The 17683-nt window shown below is 42.4% G+C and overlaps 1 protein-coding gene across 1 annotated transcript in view; it reads left to right on the top strand.

The window, feature by feature from the left end:
• The window catches only part of ERBB4 (erb-b2 receptor tyrosine kinase 4), a 589315-nt gene that overhangs the window by 334428 nt on the left and 237204 nt on the right, over positions 1-17683 (top strand). The window contains exon 6 of the mRNA XM_077829473.1: positions 14559-14677. Within this exon, the coding sequence (XP_077685599.1) occupies positions 14559-14677 (119 nt within the window). The remainder of the gene's footprint in view (positions 1-14558; positions 14678-17683) is intronic.

The raw sequence follows: 17683 nt of genomic DNA, 5'->3' as shown, positions 1-17683 counted from the left end.
CCTCGCCACCACCTGTCCTTCGTGGGAATCTGCCTTGTCCTTGCCTACTATGGGTCCATTCCCCAGTACGATCAGCCTCTGGCAACATAAGCACTGCCTTCCAGGCCTCTGTTGGCTGTGCTCCCTCTGCACAGGTTAATGACACAGACACATTCCAACCCCCGAATCCATTGAGTGTCCCTCTGGAGTGCCCAGCCCAGATCCACTGGACGCTTACAGAATTCTCAGCTCCTCTGTTCCCAAAGGAACAGCACAGGGAGGCTTATCAGTCACCCGGTAGAACAAAGGGCTGCTTAACACACAGCACTCAGATATGTTTATGGTAAAAACAAGACATTTACTAAACAAAGAACGAGGTTCACATCGTGGCAAGCATAAATATTGGAAACAAAGAGTTACATGTAAAATAAAATCAAAACATGCATCTTAGAACCTAAACTTAAATAATAAGACATTGTCATGGCATAAGAGCAAAAACTCACCCAAACCCCTTCCAGCTATTACAGCCAGACTTGGCAGTGTCCTTTCGTTCATGAAACAAGCACACTGTCCTCTTTGATCCCAAGTTTGTCTTTACAGTTATAGTCCAAAAATCCATTGACTGCATTTGCAAACAGGATAACTCCCACGGCTTGTATTTTCCTGTGTAGCATCTCCCACTTTGCAATCACTTGATTAACATTTTGCTCAGACAGTAAATGACCCATTGTGAACCACAAAATACTCAAAGTATGTGTAGCCAGCAGATAGATAAACATCTCTTGCATTAAAGAAACCTGTGTCTGGCCTTTTCTGGTGACCAGCCCCATGTCACAGACCTAGAGAACATAATTTTCAGAGTGTGTATATATACACACACATAACTCCTTATATGTTTTCTGTATGTATATTTCACGATGATTATATGGACCAGTATGACACAAGGTTTCATTAGAGATCTTACATGACACTCTTTTGTGAACTAGTATGTAGATATCAGATCCATGGGATCCCTGTAGCCCTGATGTACCTCAGTGCCCTCTGCCAGCTGACATCAAGAGGTCCCTGGGTCACAGGCACATGCCCTGTCTCTCTCTCATATGCATACACTCACCGTCACTCACTCCACACAGCTGCAGCAGGTTCCCCCAAGGAAAAATTGCACGCAGCCCCCCATACACGCTTAGCAGCATCCTCCACCCCTCGATCCCTTCCAACATTGATGCCATTAAAATTATCTAGGAATTCCTCTTTAGAATTGAACACTCTAACAGTTGTGATACATGTGTGTCAGGGTTCCCTCCCCAGTCTGAACTCTAGAGTACAGACGTGGGGACCCACATGAGAGACCTCCTAAGCTTATTTCTACCAGCTTAGGTTAAAAGCTCCCCAAGGCACAAATTCTCCCTTGTACCTTGGATTAGGTAATGCTGCCACCACCAAGTGATTTAGACAAACTCAGGGAGAGGACCACTTGGAATTCCTGCTCCCCCCTAATATCCCCCCACACCCCCTTTCCTGGAGAGGCTTGAGAATAAACAAGATGAGCACAGACCAACCTTGGGTTTTTTAGGACACTAAGAAAAACCCCAATCAGATTCTAAAAGAAACAGAACTTTATTAGAAAGAAAAAGGGTAAAGGAAGCACCTCTGTAAAATTAGAATGGAAGATAATCTTACAGGGCAATCAGATTAAAAAACACAGAGGACTTCCCTCTGGCCCAAATTTTAAAGTTACAAAAAAAAAACCAAAAAAACCCCAAACAAACAAAAAAAAAACCAGGAATAAACCTTCCTCTCAGGACAGAGAAAAAACACAAGCCAAAACAAAAATAAGCAAACACATTCCCTTGCTAGTACTTACTAATTCTAATAGAGTTGGATTGCTTGCTTCCTTGGTCTGTGTCCGGGAAGCACACACAACAGACAGACCAAAACCTTTTCCACCGCCCACCAGATTTGAAAGTATCTAGTCCCCTTATTTGTCCTTTTGGTCAGGTGCCAGCCAGATTACCTGAGCTTCTTAACCCTTTACAGGTAAAAGGATTTTGTGCCTCTGGCAGGAGGGATTTTATAGCACTGTATACAGAAAGGTACCCTTCCTTTTAAATTTATGACAACATGTAATGCACATACCACAGGATTAAGAAGTATAGATCATGACCTTTTTGTAGCGTGAAATGTAGGCATGTTGACTTTCTTGGTAAAAGTAACAGAGCTGATCAGAGAAACTTTGCTAGAACTATACTCAGTCAGAACTTTCCAGTAAATCCAAAACAGTTTTGGAGGGAAATATCCATCTCCAAGAATTTCATAGTCTGTGTTCCTATTTGGAACAAAGCCAAATGTTGAAATCTCAAATCCTTCATGAAATAGCATTTCCGTCCTCTGCACAGGACCAATTTAAAAAGTCAAACCAAACAAGACCCAGCTATTCATAGTGCAGGCTTTGTAAACAGTGCTATAAATTGTCAGTTACCAGGAACTGAGAATGTTTTCCAACATGAACAGCATGACAGAGGACCCAATTCAACACAGGCCTACCCTTAAGCACATGGGTAGTCCTTCTGAGGTCAGTGGGCTTACGTCCCTTGCTGAACTGGGGCTGGAATCCTCTAGACTGGTGTGTGTGATCACTGTATGTTTGAGATAACATGCTGAGGAAATACAGTCTCTTAAGAAGCCGTGGGATTTATACAAAAGCAATATCCGTATCCTCCTAAATAGCAGAAGCCTTAGAAGGCTGGGGTCATGCTCCATTGCCCTGACCAGGAGAAGATTCTGCTTGCTATATAGGACTTCAAAATTACTTATCCTGTAGGACTGGGAACTGCTGAATTGGTGTCAGTGCTCTTCTCACCTACCATGCTGCTTGACTCTCTTTTTTGGGGCCTGCCTTTCCCCAGCACCATTCAAATCCTACTCCCCGTGGGACCACTGACAGCTATAGGCTGGAGGAAATAGCTGTGTGTAGCCTATAGGGTATGTCTGCACTTGGAGTTGGGGTGTCATTCTCAGCTCGATGAGACAGACTCGTGCAAACTCTCATTGAGTAGCATGCTAAAAATAGAGTGTGGCTGTGGCAGGGCAAATGGTGGGAGGGTTTCGCCACCCTGCGTATGGGCCTAGGGTCTCTGATGGGAATCATAGAATATCAGGGTTGGAAGGGACCTCAGGAGGTCATCTAGTCCAACCCCCTGCTCAAAGCAGGGCCAATCTCCAATTTTTGCCCCAGATCCCTAACTGGCCCCCTCAAGGATTGAACTCACAACCCTGGGTTTAGCAGGCCAATGCTCAAACCACTGAGCTATCCCTCCCCCCACACTCTAGCTCCAAATGTAGACATACCCATAGAGGGACAGAGTATAGGTCTTGGCCAGCTAAAATTAGCTACTCATGGGTTGGGAAAGGGGGACGTATCCTTTCCTTCACCTCCCCTCAGTCCCAAGGAGAGTGGTGTGTGTGTGTTGAGGGAAGGGGGGTAATGGACATCTGTACTTTCAGAGAGGGCTCTCCTAGCCTTCTGCTACTTTCAGGATCCTCCCCCACAAAGCACTCCTTCAGTCCTTTGGTCACTGCTTTGGGAGGAGAGGAATTCTTGGCCCCTCTCTTTCTGGTGAGCTGTCCAATTGAGCTACCATCTGTCTCTTTAGGCCACTTGGCCCTTTTAAATTCCTCCTTGGCTGACTGTCAGGAAGGTCCCCCTAGATAGGAGGCAGTACCCACAGCAGCCTCTGTGGCTGCGTAGCCATAATGGAGAATGTTTATGTTCCCTATGTGGCCTGTTCCCAAATAAGGAAGCTCTGAGTTTCCATTCGTAGAATTTCCTGCCCATAGTTTAGTTGGGGAGCGCCAGGGTTTACAACTGTGCAATGAAAGGCCAGGGTAAAAGTAAAACAAATCCGATCACCAAAGCCCATCAACATTTCCCCTCTACTCAGGAGATGGGGTTCACATTTGTGGAGGGGAAAACAGAGTTAGTGCTGATTGGCTCGCCGTTAACTCAGGAACGGTACTTAGTGTGGAGTGATGGTGTAGGGCTTTTTCACTGACCCTTCCCAAACTGTGGAGTCTACAAAGGGTGGGAGACAATAGAGCAGAGGCAGCACCACTCCTGCTGAACCCTCCATCACACTTAGACCCGCCAATTTACCAAACCGGCCCATGGGGTCAGTACTTCAGCGAGAGGGTCTCAGAGAAAGTCAACGTTCGTAGTGTTAACAAATACAGCCAGTCATTTGTAATGTGATTTTTGATCTAATTCCCACGTCAATTGATTTTTACAATGCCATGATTATTAGCCTAGCTTCCCGAGGCCACGGTAAATAGATTGCTTCAAGGTATAATTAGCTTGATTATGCAATCATGTTAATTTTCTACTTGCAGCTAGTTTCAGCCAAATCTTTAAGGTTTGTAAAAAATGTGAAATTGTTATGGAGAGAGAGCAAGGAACTTTTTTTTAACAGCATTGCTATAGTTAAAGGTTATAATGTGTTATTGTATATGTCTCTTTTTCCCAGTTTCAATATTTTAAATTGCATCAGCCTGAAATTTTGGCTCTCAAACTCTCAGCTGTAATGCAATTTGCTCTTTTTTTTTTGTTTAATACAAAATAGTAGTAAATCCTTAGAGCTTCAGAAAAATATGTCTAGAACTACTCAGATCTGCTTTTCAAGGCTTTTCAATCCAGTCTCAACAACAACACAACTAGGCTAATTTTTTTAAGTATAATTTTAAATCATGCAGATCCAATTAAAAATGGGCCCTAAGTTGCAGAGCCATTCCGTGGTCCAACAATAAGAGCCTGATTTTCATTACTTTCTAAAAGGCACAATTTCCTAATGCTGGCTTCCTGTTGCTCTCTCTGTCTCTCACTCTCTTTCCCTTGAGTTAGTTCATTGGCACCACTAATAATTCCTTGTGTTCTGTAGCTTGTGACTTTTAAAAATAACAGCTTGGGATTTTCAGAGCATGTAGACAGAATCACTTTATGTCATATTACTGCTAACCCCAAGTGTTCAAAAATCATGAATCAATCTGCACAAATTTATGAGACAGATTTTTTGTTAAATAATAAATTTTAGGTTCTTTTTATTTTCTTTCTGGTCTGAGGGCCTCCTAGTGGTCAATGTTTTCAAGCTTTTTCTCTGCAGCCCTGGGGGCTAGAATTGAACTTAGTAGCAGAACATCAGAGGTTTTTTTAATCCCTTGCTTTAAAAAAAATCACCAAATCTTGCAAAATTGATGGCAACATCATGAGAGTTAGCAGTGCTGATATGGGTAGAGATTACCATGATGGATTGATAAGAACAAGTGGATATGAATAAGTGGATATGAACAGTGTTAAGACTATAGGCTAACATTTTTTAAAAATGCAAAGTGACTTAGGACCCTACATCTCATTTTCAAAAGTGATTAGGTACTTAGGACCAGATTTTCCAAGGTGTTTAGGTACCTTATGGTATTATCAAAGAGCCTAAGCAGTTCAGGCACCTTTCCTGCTTAGGCGCTTTTGAAAATTCTACTAGGTGCCTAAATATCTTGGAAAATCTGGCCCTTAAGAGGTTAAATCTTGTCCACTTCCAATGAGACTTAAAGATCCTATGGCTAAGGGCTAGATTTTTAAAGGTAGTTAGGTGTCTAAAGATTCAGATAGGCACCTAGTGGGATTTTGAAAAGGGGCTTAACTCGCATTGAAATCAATATAATGTAGGGGCCTAGGCACTTTTGAAATACCCAGTAGGTATCTATTTGCATTTTAGATGCCCTCATAATTTTAAAAATCTGGCCCTAACTCACTTTTGAAAAGAGGACTTTCAGCTCCTAAGTTAATAAGATGCTTTTGAAAATTTTACCCACAGGGCTTTGTTAAAAACTTTTAGAGAAGAACAAGTTGACCCAAATGAAATGGGGAAAAAAAGATTTAAACTTTTTCTGGAATAAACGAGGGTGCAATTATGCTTATTTTTAAAAATAATGAAAAATAAAGTTGAAATGCATAATTGTTATGTACTTACAATTTTCCCCCTGGAAATTTGCAGCGAAGCCAGCGGCTGGGTGGTAGCTGGATGCTTGCACAATACTGGGGTTAAGAGATGTATTGAGAAGCAGCTAAAACCAATAAGTCTCTGTACCCCCTTGCAGTGCTTTTTAAACTTGAAATTCCCCTCAATAATTTGTAAACACACTCTCCCTATGCCCAGACAATCTCACTTCCTGGGGATGGGTCCGGGGGGGGGGAGAGGGGAACTCTCTAGGGAACTCCTTAGGAGCCAAGCAGCAGCTGGCTCCTGTAAGCAGAACCTAGCAACACCTACCTCTTTTTGAAGCAAGATTTCCCACCTAGGAGGCAATGAGGCAGCAGCAGTACAGTGACATTGCTGTAAGCCTCACTTCCTGGCTTAGCCTCCAGTGCTGTGCTGGTTTGTTTCAAAGTTCTATTGATTCTTCTTTTGTTTTCTTGTTTATTTTGTTTGGTTGTTGGACATAGATATCACAGAATACAGGATTCTCCTTGCTGGCCTGGCTGGTTGGTTACTCGTTCACTTTAATTTGCCAACATATTTCAGGGATGCAAAACAACAACACACACCCCACAAGATATTGATCGCTCATAATTATGGATGGGTACAAAAGTTGGTTCAGGATTTTGAACTTTGTCACCCAGCGACTGCCACCGTTCACATTTCAGGTTCTGTTCAGCACATTATGATGGAGAACTTTCACAGCCTTTAAATTCAAACCTAGATCTAGATACAGATCCCACTGCTCCCTTAAATTCTTGCAGTTCTCTGAGGGGCTCTCCATATGGCCATTTATGGGTACTGCACCGCTTTGTGGTTTCTCACAGTAAAAACATCTTCTGGCAGTGTCAGAGCGCTCCCGCACCCCTCGCGCCCCTCCCCTCAGCATCACAGTGCACTGAGAGCAAGGCTATGCAGAGGGTAGTGCTCCTTCCCACCACCTTCCCCCGCCAGCCTGGATGGATGTGAATCTGCTCCGGTCTCTTCAGAGTCGCAGTGTCTGAGTGCTAGAAATAGTCTGTGTTAACTCGTTTCATATAGTTAGTGAATTTGGGTTTCTACAGGTTCCAGGTGATAGAGGAACTGAAGAAACAGAAGCAGCCAGGATTCAAGAAGTGGGCTTCCTGCCCAGCTGTCTGCCCAGCATCCGATGAACATATGCGTTGCCTCAAGTGCCTGGGAGACAGAGACTTGCCTTCTGGGTGTTGGATTTGCTGAATCTTTAATCCCAGAGCATGTCAGGATAGGAAAATTCACTTGAAACTCCTTTTCCTAAAGGAAGCCCTTGAGGCTAAACCTTTTGGACCCGATCAAGACTCAGATCCCAAATCAAACAGAGCAGTCTCTGTTCCTGTGGCTACCAGCAGCTCCAAGCGACTGGAGGTCTACAAGTCCTGGTGGGGTCTGACTCGGTGCTTGCGGCTCCATCAGTGAAGCCTCTAAGGCTACAGATATCCGAACGGAGGGCCATGTGGTCAGCTCCATTGGCCCCTGTTCCATAAGAGAGGTTGAGAGAGTTCGGCCACCCTCATCATTGCCATACCTTGTGCTTCCCAACTCAGTGACCCCAATGGAAACCTTGCATCTATGGGACTGGGGCTGGTTCTGACTTCCGCATCTGCATCCAAGAAGATGGAATTGCTTAGTGTGTCAGAAACTGGGCCATCAGTGCCTCCGGTTCTGTCTGTTGTGGAAAAAGGGGCTGGTAGACATAAAAACAGCCGTGCTGGGCAGTGTTAGCAGTGCCAATTCCCATGCATCAGAACTGTTGGATCCATCAGATGCTGACAAGATGCTATGGTTACCTGGCAGAGAGCCGTTCCATCTTTCATAGCCAGGGATAATGGAGTGCTGTGGAATGTTGGATCTGATGTCGTTTTCAGATCCGCTGTCAGTTCTTTGGTTGGTTCCGATTATGTCCTCAGTTCCAGAAAACTCTGTCACCATGATATTCCAGATTCACCTACCGGCTCCCTTTGCTTCGTCGGTTCTGTGTGGGAAACCACAGGAGTTCCAAAAGGAAACTTATTTCCCCAGTTCCAAGGTCATCTTCCCCATCTGCTGTTAAGAGGACGAGGCCAGAAGACACTGTCGGTCTTCCCTAGAATCATCCTTTGCTTCCTTTACCTTGGACGTCTGCAGGGTCTCCCTAAAGATCTAGATCTCCATTCTTCCCTTTGGATCCACTATTATCACCATTACATTCCATACGGGATCCAGACTCAAATCCTTACCAGGAGGAAGATAGAGGACAGATACAGAGACCTGTGGTTTGCTTTATACCACTCTTTGGTCCTCCTCCTGAAGGCATATTCCCAAACCCTAATTGTGGGGTGACTAGCAACGTGGGGCCCATAGCCTTACTGGAAGCCACCTCATGAGTTTAATTACCGTCCGAGTGGATGGAGAGTTTCTTCTGTTAAGAATTTAGCAGTCCAGAAATCTTGAATTCCACTCCTCTGAATCTGTTGACATTACAGACAGTGATGCGTTAAACACTTTTTGAGTAAGAAGACAAGGAGGTGCCTTCTGTCTTCGGTCAGGAGCATTTGGAAATGGACTATAAGCCTGATTTATCACGGGATGAACATGTGGGGGTGGCTTCATCCTCCTCTCCTTCCAAGGACACTATGGAGTTCCATAACTTTGTGGATCATATAGTGTCAACTTCAAATCTTCTTGCAGTGCCTGCAGAAGAGACTTGTCACCTGGTGTGTGATATTCTCTGGGCTACTACAACTAGTAGAATATCTGTATCCATTATGGATGGTTTGCTACAGCCGGCTAAATCCATGTGGACCACCCCTGCTTCTTGCCAACCTGTTTCTAAGAAAGCTGACAAGCTGTATCAGATACCCTCTGAGGGGCTTTTTTGCTTTCACAGCCACCCTGTCCCCAAGGTAGCTGCTTCCAGAAACACAGTGAGATTTGGACTATCATGTCCCACCCCAGCTGATAAAGAGAGGGAAAGGACTGATTTGTTAGGGAGAAAGATATTCTCTTCATCATCCCTCGCTATGGATAGCTAATTATCAGGCGGTCATGGCCTGTTACCAATTACATCTCTGGGAAGTATGACATTGTTTTTACCAGACTTGTCTGATAACAGAAGAAGGTTGGTGAGAACCAATGTAACGTAGGGCCAGGATGTAGCCAATCATGCACCCAGCATCTCGGTTGATGCTTCAGACTCTGCTGCCAGAGCACTTGTGTCTGTTTTGACCATCATCAGGTGGTACGTATGGCTTCATTTCTCCTGCCTAGCTATGGGCACTAGAATTAAGCTGGAGGATCTTCCTTTTGAAGGCAGTTTTTTTTTTAATTGAGAAGAGGGACTGGGAAAACTGAAGGACCTGAGATTGACAGCTCACTTTCTGGGTTTGATTACTTCTGCTAAAGGAATCTTTTTTGGTGACCCAGCAATACCAGCATCCTCCTAGGGCCACTGTAGGAAAAGACTTTTCAAGCCAAGATCTGAATCTAAACAAACTGCTTCCTTATCATCGTCATCATCACAGCATAACAAGCATCGGTTCTGAAGGGACAATCAGGAGTTGAGGACCAGTCAGATGAGACCAATGTACCCTTTTCTTTGGAGACAAGCTAGTCCACTTCATCAACAAATGGAGGCAAATTACAGTGATGCAATAGATTCTAGAGATTGTAGAAAGGGGCTATGCCATACAACTAAGAATTTTGCCACCTCCCAACTCCCATACCCTCCTTCTTCATGGACCATTCTCCTGCGGTGGTGCTTATCACAGAAGTGAAAAAATTACTTCTGATAGGAGCAGTTGTGGAGGTTCCTGAATACCTGAGGGGCCAGGGATTTTATTCCCTGGTGCAGAAAAATGATTGGTGGGTTGGGTTTGTTTTTTTTTTTTTTGACTGATACTGGATTTAAGGGATTTAAATAAATACATTTGGAAGTTTTAATTCCACATGTTGGATTCTGGCCACCATAATTCCTTTGCTGTTAGTCATGGACTGGTTCACAACTCAGTGCAAAGGACATATTTCTATTCTGCAAAATCATTGCAAGTACCTTCGATTTGTGGTGGACAATCACCACTTCCTGTACATGGTCTTTCATTTGGCCTTTCAGTGGCACCCAGAGTTTTTACAAAATGTCTCTTTGTACTGGCAGCTTATCTGAGAAATGAGTGTATTTTTGTTTACCCCTATTTAGAGGACTGGCTACCAAAGTCGTCCTTACATGAGGATCCGTTAAACCATATTGTCTTCACCACCAATCTCTTTTCAGACCTCAGCCTCTTTCTCAGCCACCCAAAGTCAATCCTCTGCCCTTCACAAAAGATCCCTTTTATAGGTGCCATATTGGAGTCCATAGAAGGCAGAGCTTTTCTGCCAGAGGATGCTGGATTCAGCAAGACGGTGCTTCAGCCTCTGGTCAATGAGGACTCTGTTCCCACCTCCAGATTAGGTGCAGCAGTGCTTATCAGACTATCCCATAAGTGGAAATATGCAGAGCCACTAGAAGCAGAAATGAAGGTTTCTTACCTGTAACCAGAGTTCTTCAAGATGGCTCTGCATATTCACCCTTCCCACCCACCTTCCCCTCTCTGTCAGAGTCCCTGTTGTCTGTGCCTCTGGCTTTGTGGTGGAAGGAAATGAGGTGGTGAGAGCACTCAGCCCTCTTTCTGGCCTCATCCTGAGTAGATCATGATGTTGAGGGGAGGGGTTGGAGTGGGGGGCATGGGAGGGCTCTAGTTTACACTGCTAGAAGAGGCTTTTACTGTAAGGCACAGCTTGGTGGGGCGGTACCCATTAATGTGAATATGCAGAGCTGTCTCAAAGGACTCCGATTATAGATAAGTAACCTTCATGTATTTAAAACTGGGCATTGATTGGAACCAAACCTAATCATACGGCAAAATTTGTGGCAGTACCAACTCTCTCACTTAAAAAAATGGGTTGATAATAAAGTAGTAAAACTTTTTATGACTAGTGATGGATAAACCTACAAAAGATTCAGCTTAATTTGGATAAGTATCTAAGAATTTCAGAGACTTTTCTGAAGCTATAATCTGAAATTAATCAAATGTCTTTGATCCAGAAATTAGGTTGTAAATTTTCTAAAATCGTGGTTTCTCTCTAGTTTTCTGGTGCTACTTTATATCAGCCAATTCAAATATCTCGCGAGAATAGCTTTGCATTGAAAAAATCCAGTATTTCTGCTTCTAACCCAAGCTCAAATCTAGAAGCTGGAGAGCCATGAAGAAATGAAGAGGGGGAAAAAAATTATCATACATTATAGAATTTACAAAAAGATTTAGTGAGCTCTGAAAGGGTTAAGCACACAGTGTTTCTTATTTTATCCCGATGCTTCCTCCCATTCCTACCTATAACACCTTGGATTGTTTATTACAATCATTCCTTATTATTTTACATCAACCACATGTGTGCTATGTGCTTTAAACAGAGCACTAAGAGTCACATTTGTAGTGAATTTTTTGTTAAAAAGAGTTAGAAGGTACCAATATTCACATGGGAGTTAACATTGTACCAAACTTTCAGACTATAGTAAAATAGATAGGCTTTCATTAGAAACTTACTTACACTGATGAGTTTTATTTATCTGTATATACCAATTAATAAATATATTGAATAATGAAATGCTATTGAAAGACAGACACAGTACAATATGAGGAAATTCTCAGCTGTTGTAAATCAGCGTACTTCCATTGACTTAAATTACACCTTCTGAGGATCAGACCCTATCAGTTCATATTAGCATGGTGGTTATGTACTGCAGATCACCAGTTGAGCTTAGATATATTTATTGATTTGCATATGTGTTTTGAGATTGCATTGATATATGTTTATTTAAAGTAATTTAAATAAGGTCTGTCTGTTCTTTCTACTAGTAAGTTGGCAGTAAGTGGGTTTGCTTTACAGAAATCTTCCATTTGTGCTGTGATTCAGTTTGCATAAGTCACAAAGAAAATATTTTCTATCCATGAGCTTGTCTTAGTTATCAGGATGGATAAAATTATTCTGAGTGCATCACTTTACTCCTTTAGATCTTAAATGATGATTGCTTCTTACCTTCTCTTTGCTTATTTACACCTTTATTCCATACATAAATGTAAGGTCTTTAAATAGTTTTTTGCATTATCTAAAGTTCTAACAGATAGCGAGGGGACTTCGCATTGAAAAATGGGTTCATTTACACTACACAAATCCTGTATTTTCTTAAATATAGTTTTTTTTACGTATGAGAAATCAGCAATTTATTAAAATAACTGTAGAGAAGACAGTTGGTAGGAGGTTTTGGTATTTTTTTGTTGAGCACTTGAAAAATATTTTCCATTCGCAAGCAATGAACTGCTTTAGAACAAAGTGGTCAGTTAAGGTTAATTATAGGAGTGTAGCATCATTGCTCCCCTGCCACAGTCAGCTTGAACCAGAACTTGCTGAAGTTCCCCATCTAATGGTCGGTAGGGTTCCCTGTAAACTGTTAACGTCTCCTATTTTTCCCCATTAAACAGAGTCCCTATGTACTATGTCCTACAGCCAGACTGTGGTGTGCTGGGACCCTGTCATAGTTCACAAGCCAAATGGGATTTAATCGGCTTCGTATGAGACTGTGGTATGATTAGCATTATTTGTACCACGTTAACACTTAGAAGCCTCAACCAATTTAGAGGCTCCATTGCACTGTATAGACATATGGGGAGAGACCGTGGCACCAGAGAGCTTGCAGTATAAAGAGACAAGGTAGACAAAATATGTGAAGGGAAACAGAGGTAAAGTGATTTGCCCAAGGTGAGTGTCAGCACTGGGATTAGAACACAGGTCTCCTGACTCCCAGTCTAGTGCATTATCCACCTCTACACTGCCTCTTGTTATCCCTAAAGACACCCATGTGTTTCAGGAAGCAGTGTCAGGGATTAAAGAGGTAGCACTTTTTGCCTCGGTCAATACTGAACTAGTGCCCCATCATGTCATGAGGGAGCTCAGCACTGCTGCAGGTGAACTCAAACTCAAGTATTTTGGGTGAGATTCAAAACTCTGGTCCTAGTCATGTATTGTCATTCTTAAACCACAAACTGTCCTTTGTCAGAGCAGTAGTGTTCATCCCCATACATTGGGCAAATTCTAGTTTGGTTACTAAAATTCTGCCCACCTGAATTCCATCTGCCATTTCAATCAGAAACACTATTTCTCACTTTCTGTCCTTTGCATAGCGGGGCTGCATTTCATCCAGAGGCGGTTGTATTTTCGGCTTTGATGAAGTGGTTCATGTGCATAGTCTATGTACCAGATCAATTCTGTAGTGCTTTGGGATCCTTCAGTATGAGAAGCAGGGCTACAAAGGGAAGATCATTATGAGTTTGTGGCAAAGCAAAGTGTACGTTTCATCTTACAAAAAATAAAACTGAGCCCTCAGTGAACTTTTCCAATTTCTTACTGAGAACTCCAAAAACCACCTTTTACAGCCTTTTAATACAATGAATCATTGAAGAGAGATTCATGTTTCAAGTAGACAGAGTTCAGTAAGTTCAGTCTAACTATTACATTGAAGAGCACTGCCTGGTTGCTGACTACTCACTTTGAATCACCAGGAATTAGGAATTGTACCTGTTTTTATAAGTATCAAACTTCTTTCATGTTTTATGAGTGTGGACCAATAGTTCTTTCACCTGGAGAAGAGGTCTTGGTACTTTGCGGAATAAAATGTAGAGGGTTTGATTTAGATTTTTTTTTTTGTGTGGTAATGTGGAAGACCTTGGGCTAAATCCTAGTGCCACTGAAATCAGTTAGGAAAGGAAATGTCCCGTGGTTGATGCAGCTTTTAAGCACCATAATTGCTTATGTTTTAAAGAACACGGTGATGCATAAGTACAGAGAAACAGAAGATACTCAGTTGGTTCCTGACACATTAGATCAAATTCAGCCCTGTCATAGATGAGGGTAATGCCATTAAAGGCTTACAACAGGGCTGAATGTAGTCCTTTCTGTCTGAAATTTAAGCTAGAGTGTAGCATTTCCCCAAAAAAATGTAGAAAATTGATATGGTATGTTACAGTACATGACCTATATGCTGCTCTGATAGACCCATTCAACCGCATTGACTACATGGGTGCTTGTTGGGGGCAAAATGTGGCCCTATGATTTTGCTGAACTAACTCTGAGTTTCTGAATATTGTTTCATACCCCTGTCATTCTTTACGGAAAACCACATTAAAAGCGATTCATATCACAATAGGCTTTTTCCTAGCCAGACATCAACCTTTGCTAACTCCCTGAAAATTAGAGATTCAGGATTTATGCTGACTTCCCTAGGTTAAGAGAACAAATCCTCATAAATCCAGACACACTTGTCTTACCGCCTGGGCATTTTCATGTTCCTTTGTAGATGGGATATTACACAGGACATGAGTAACCCCTGGGCTAGAGGTTATTATAGAGAATCAGATGTTCTCTTCTTAATACTCCATTGTCTTTGTTGATTTGTTTTGTTTTTTTTTCAATATCCCTGTCCAGTTCAAATGGCTCTCTCTTGACAGCTGATTCCTCTGTCCTTTCCAGTGACAAAGACAGTGTGTGCAGAGCAATGCGATGGACGTTGCTACGGGCCGTACGTCAGTGACTGCTGCCATCGGGAATGCGCTGGAGGCTGTTCCGGACCTAAAGACACTGATTGCTTTGTATGTTTGGGAGTTACCTAATTTCCCTCATCCCACCGGCCACGGTGCAAGTGTTTATCCTTTAATCCATGAAATTCATGATTTTTTGTCACTTTTAATTGAATTACCTCTACGTTTCAAGCTTTTAGCTGCACATTTTATCATTTCATATTTTTCCCATTACATTTACATTACTTATCATCTTACATTACTCATTAAAAGATTTATGAGATTTACAAATACAGATTGGGAACCATTTATATGCTAATCTATGTGATTTTTATCTTTCACTTTTCTAAAATTATCTCTTATAGATGGTGGGGAATTTTTATAGGAGTTTGCCATTACATTTTGGGCTGAAGGGTTTATATATATAACACACACACACACATAATGTATTTTGCTTTATTTTTTTTTTTGTCTGAAGTTTGACAATACAGTTTGGCTTCTAAGTTAAAATGTTTTTTTATGCTTCCCAGACTGTGTTTAAACTAATTCACCTGTTCAACTGGGGTGTGCGTCTTAGAAGAAAGAGAAGAAAAATTGTTTCCTATTCACTAAAATCCAAAGGCACACAATACACCCTTTCAAAAAGAAAAATGGTTAAAACTGAACCAGGAGCTTAATTTTCTCAGACATTCTCAGTATGGCCAAATTCTTTTGAGATGCAGTCAATTAGTTGTGTAACTCAGAAAGCAGCCTTTGCTTCTATTACGGAGGAAAAAGATTCATGTACCTTCATCACACTACCCCACAAAGACACACAGTCTGTTCATATCTTCAGTGGAAGCTGGGTACACACCTAAATTTTCCCTAGTAATTTCAGGTTAGGTTCTGAACTAACCTATGCTAATATACGAGCATAGAGGGTGAGGTTTTCAGAGGAAATGGAAGCTGAACTCTTAGACCTTTTTGAAAATCTCTGTCAGATAGCATAAGGAAAGACGATTGTGCATGGCATAAGCTGTGCTAATCTTGTATATTTCATTTTATAGCCCAATAGATAGTAATGGACTGGCTAGAATGTATGTGTACATTTGCCTCTCTTGGATGGAAGCAGAACTATTCAACTGTGTCACAGGCACACAGATCTTCTCCTTTAGCTCTAGTGGTAAGGGCCTGTGCTTTGCAGTGTACAGGTCTAGTTCTGTCCCTGTCTCCACTGTGAAATTCTATTTGGCCTTGGAGTGCAGCATAGTGACAGCCATCACATTATTGTTATTTGTATTACAGCAGCGAGCGACTAAAGCTGCCATCTGCGACCGGGGTCCTACTTAACACAGTATTGAAAATACACATAGTGGGCATCGTTCAAAGTTAACAGGAAGTCTGTGGAAGCCCTTACGTTGACTTCAGTGGGCTTTCCATCAGACCCAGTAAGAGACAGTCCCTCTCCCCCACAGTCTAACTAGACAAACTATGAGATAAAGTATTATTACCCATTTTACAGCTGGGGGACTTGTTAAGTAACTTGCACAAGGCCACTTCAGAAGTCTGTGGCAGAGCTATGACTTGATCCCATATCTTCTGAGTCCCGATCTATCCCTTTAACCACACACCTATCCTTCCTGAAGTGTTAGGAGGCCATATATTTGTTACAGTCTTATCTCTGTAACACCACAGCGCACAGGAGAAAATGTGATTTCTATGGGCCATTGAACACTTCATATTTTTCTGGAGCTTCTCTATAGCAATTATGGAAATGCCTGTGCTAAAAATCATGTTAGCACTTTTGTGCTGCTCCAGTGTGAAAATACAAAGGGCCCCAGAGGGATGCCAGGAGCACTTAGTATAAATGAGAATCAAAGCCTTAGTGTTCAACAGTTTTGAGAACTACTCATTTCCTTCCTAACATGTGATGGGCTAGAAGTGGTACCCTTTGGGGCTGTAGTGGGGGACATGCAGGGACACTGGATCAACATCTTGGAGAAAATGTAGCTATTTCCTTTTTAATTGAGATGTGCACCTTGACTTTTCCCTATGCATTTTGTTGTTTGCTTTGCTTTCATATGCGTCTTGGGCACATTTAGAAACAAGTGCGGTAAGTTCTGCATATGTTAGTGAAACAGTGATGAGTGTACACAAAGTTTTACAGCAATAAATTAAAACTTCCTGAGTCTTCTAGATTGGTTTTTAATAGATTCTTCCTGGAAAGTGTCATCTCTTTGAGTAATGTATCATCGGTGTGCCTCATTCTGATTATGTATTTACTAAGGTCATCACCAGAGGATGGTCATGCTGGTGATGACGTACTTGCTAAGACAACAGTGGATGTGGAAAATGTGCTGAGGAAACAAAGTAAATTAGTCTTTATTAGTAAACAAAAGTACAGTTCAGGGTGCATTAAGAAACCCTTTGGCACATTATGGCAGCCTCTCGAAGCCTGTAATAATATCCTGTTGTAAAAATGTTCTTAATGTTGCTGGGAAAAGTTCTCCCATCCTCCTCGGCCCACTGGCATTCATTAATCTGTGCATTCACCTTTGAAAGCAAGCCAATAGCCATCCTGTGGCATAGCTGTTTCATGGTATTTACACACACACAGGTTTAATGATGTTCTCAGACCTGGGGTGAAAATAAATCTGGAGTGGAGACATGATTCTCCTTTTAGGGCCTGATCCAACCATAGAACTTACCTTTATTGGGAATTAACTAAATCAAATGCACTGATTCTGGTGAATTAATCCTAGAGTTGTAAAATTACAGCCTATTTTCAAATACATGATTCTGATGAACCAAAAATGGCAGGTTCGGTTTAGATAGGCCAGGGAAGGGCAAACTTTTTGGCCCGAGGGCCACATCGGGGTTGTGAAACTCTATGGAGGGCCGGGTAGGGAAGGCTGTGCCTCCCCAAGTGGCCTGGCCCCCGCCCCCTATCTGCCCCCTCCCACTTCCCGCCCCCTGACTGCCCCCTCAGAACCCCTGACGCTTCCAAACCCCCCCCTGCTCCCTGTCGCCTGAGATCCCCCCCCGACCCTAACCGCCCGCCCCCCGGGACCCCACTCCTATCCAACCCCCCCTGCTGCC

The sequence above is a fragment of the Eretmochelys imbricata genome, chromosome 11 (assembly GCF_965152235.1).
Source record: "Eretmochelys imbricata isolate rEreImb1 chromosome 11, rEreImb1.hap1, whole genome shotgun sequence".
In the NCBI taxonomy this organism is placed as follows: domain Eukaryota; kingdom Metazoa; phylum Chordata; order Testudines; family Cheloniidae; genus Eretmochelys; species Eretmochelys imbricata.
This window is presented reverse-complemented; position numbering and strand designations above follow the sequence as displayed.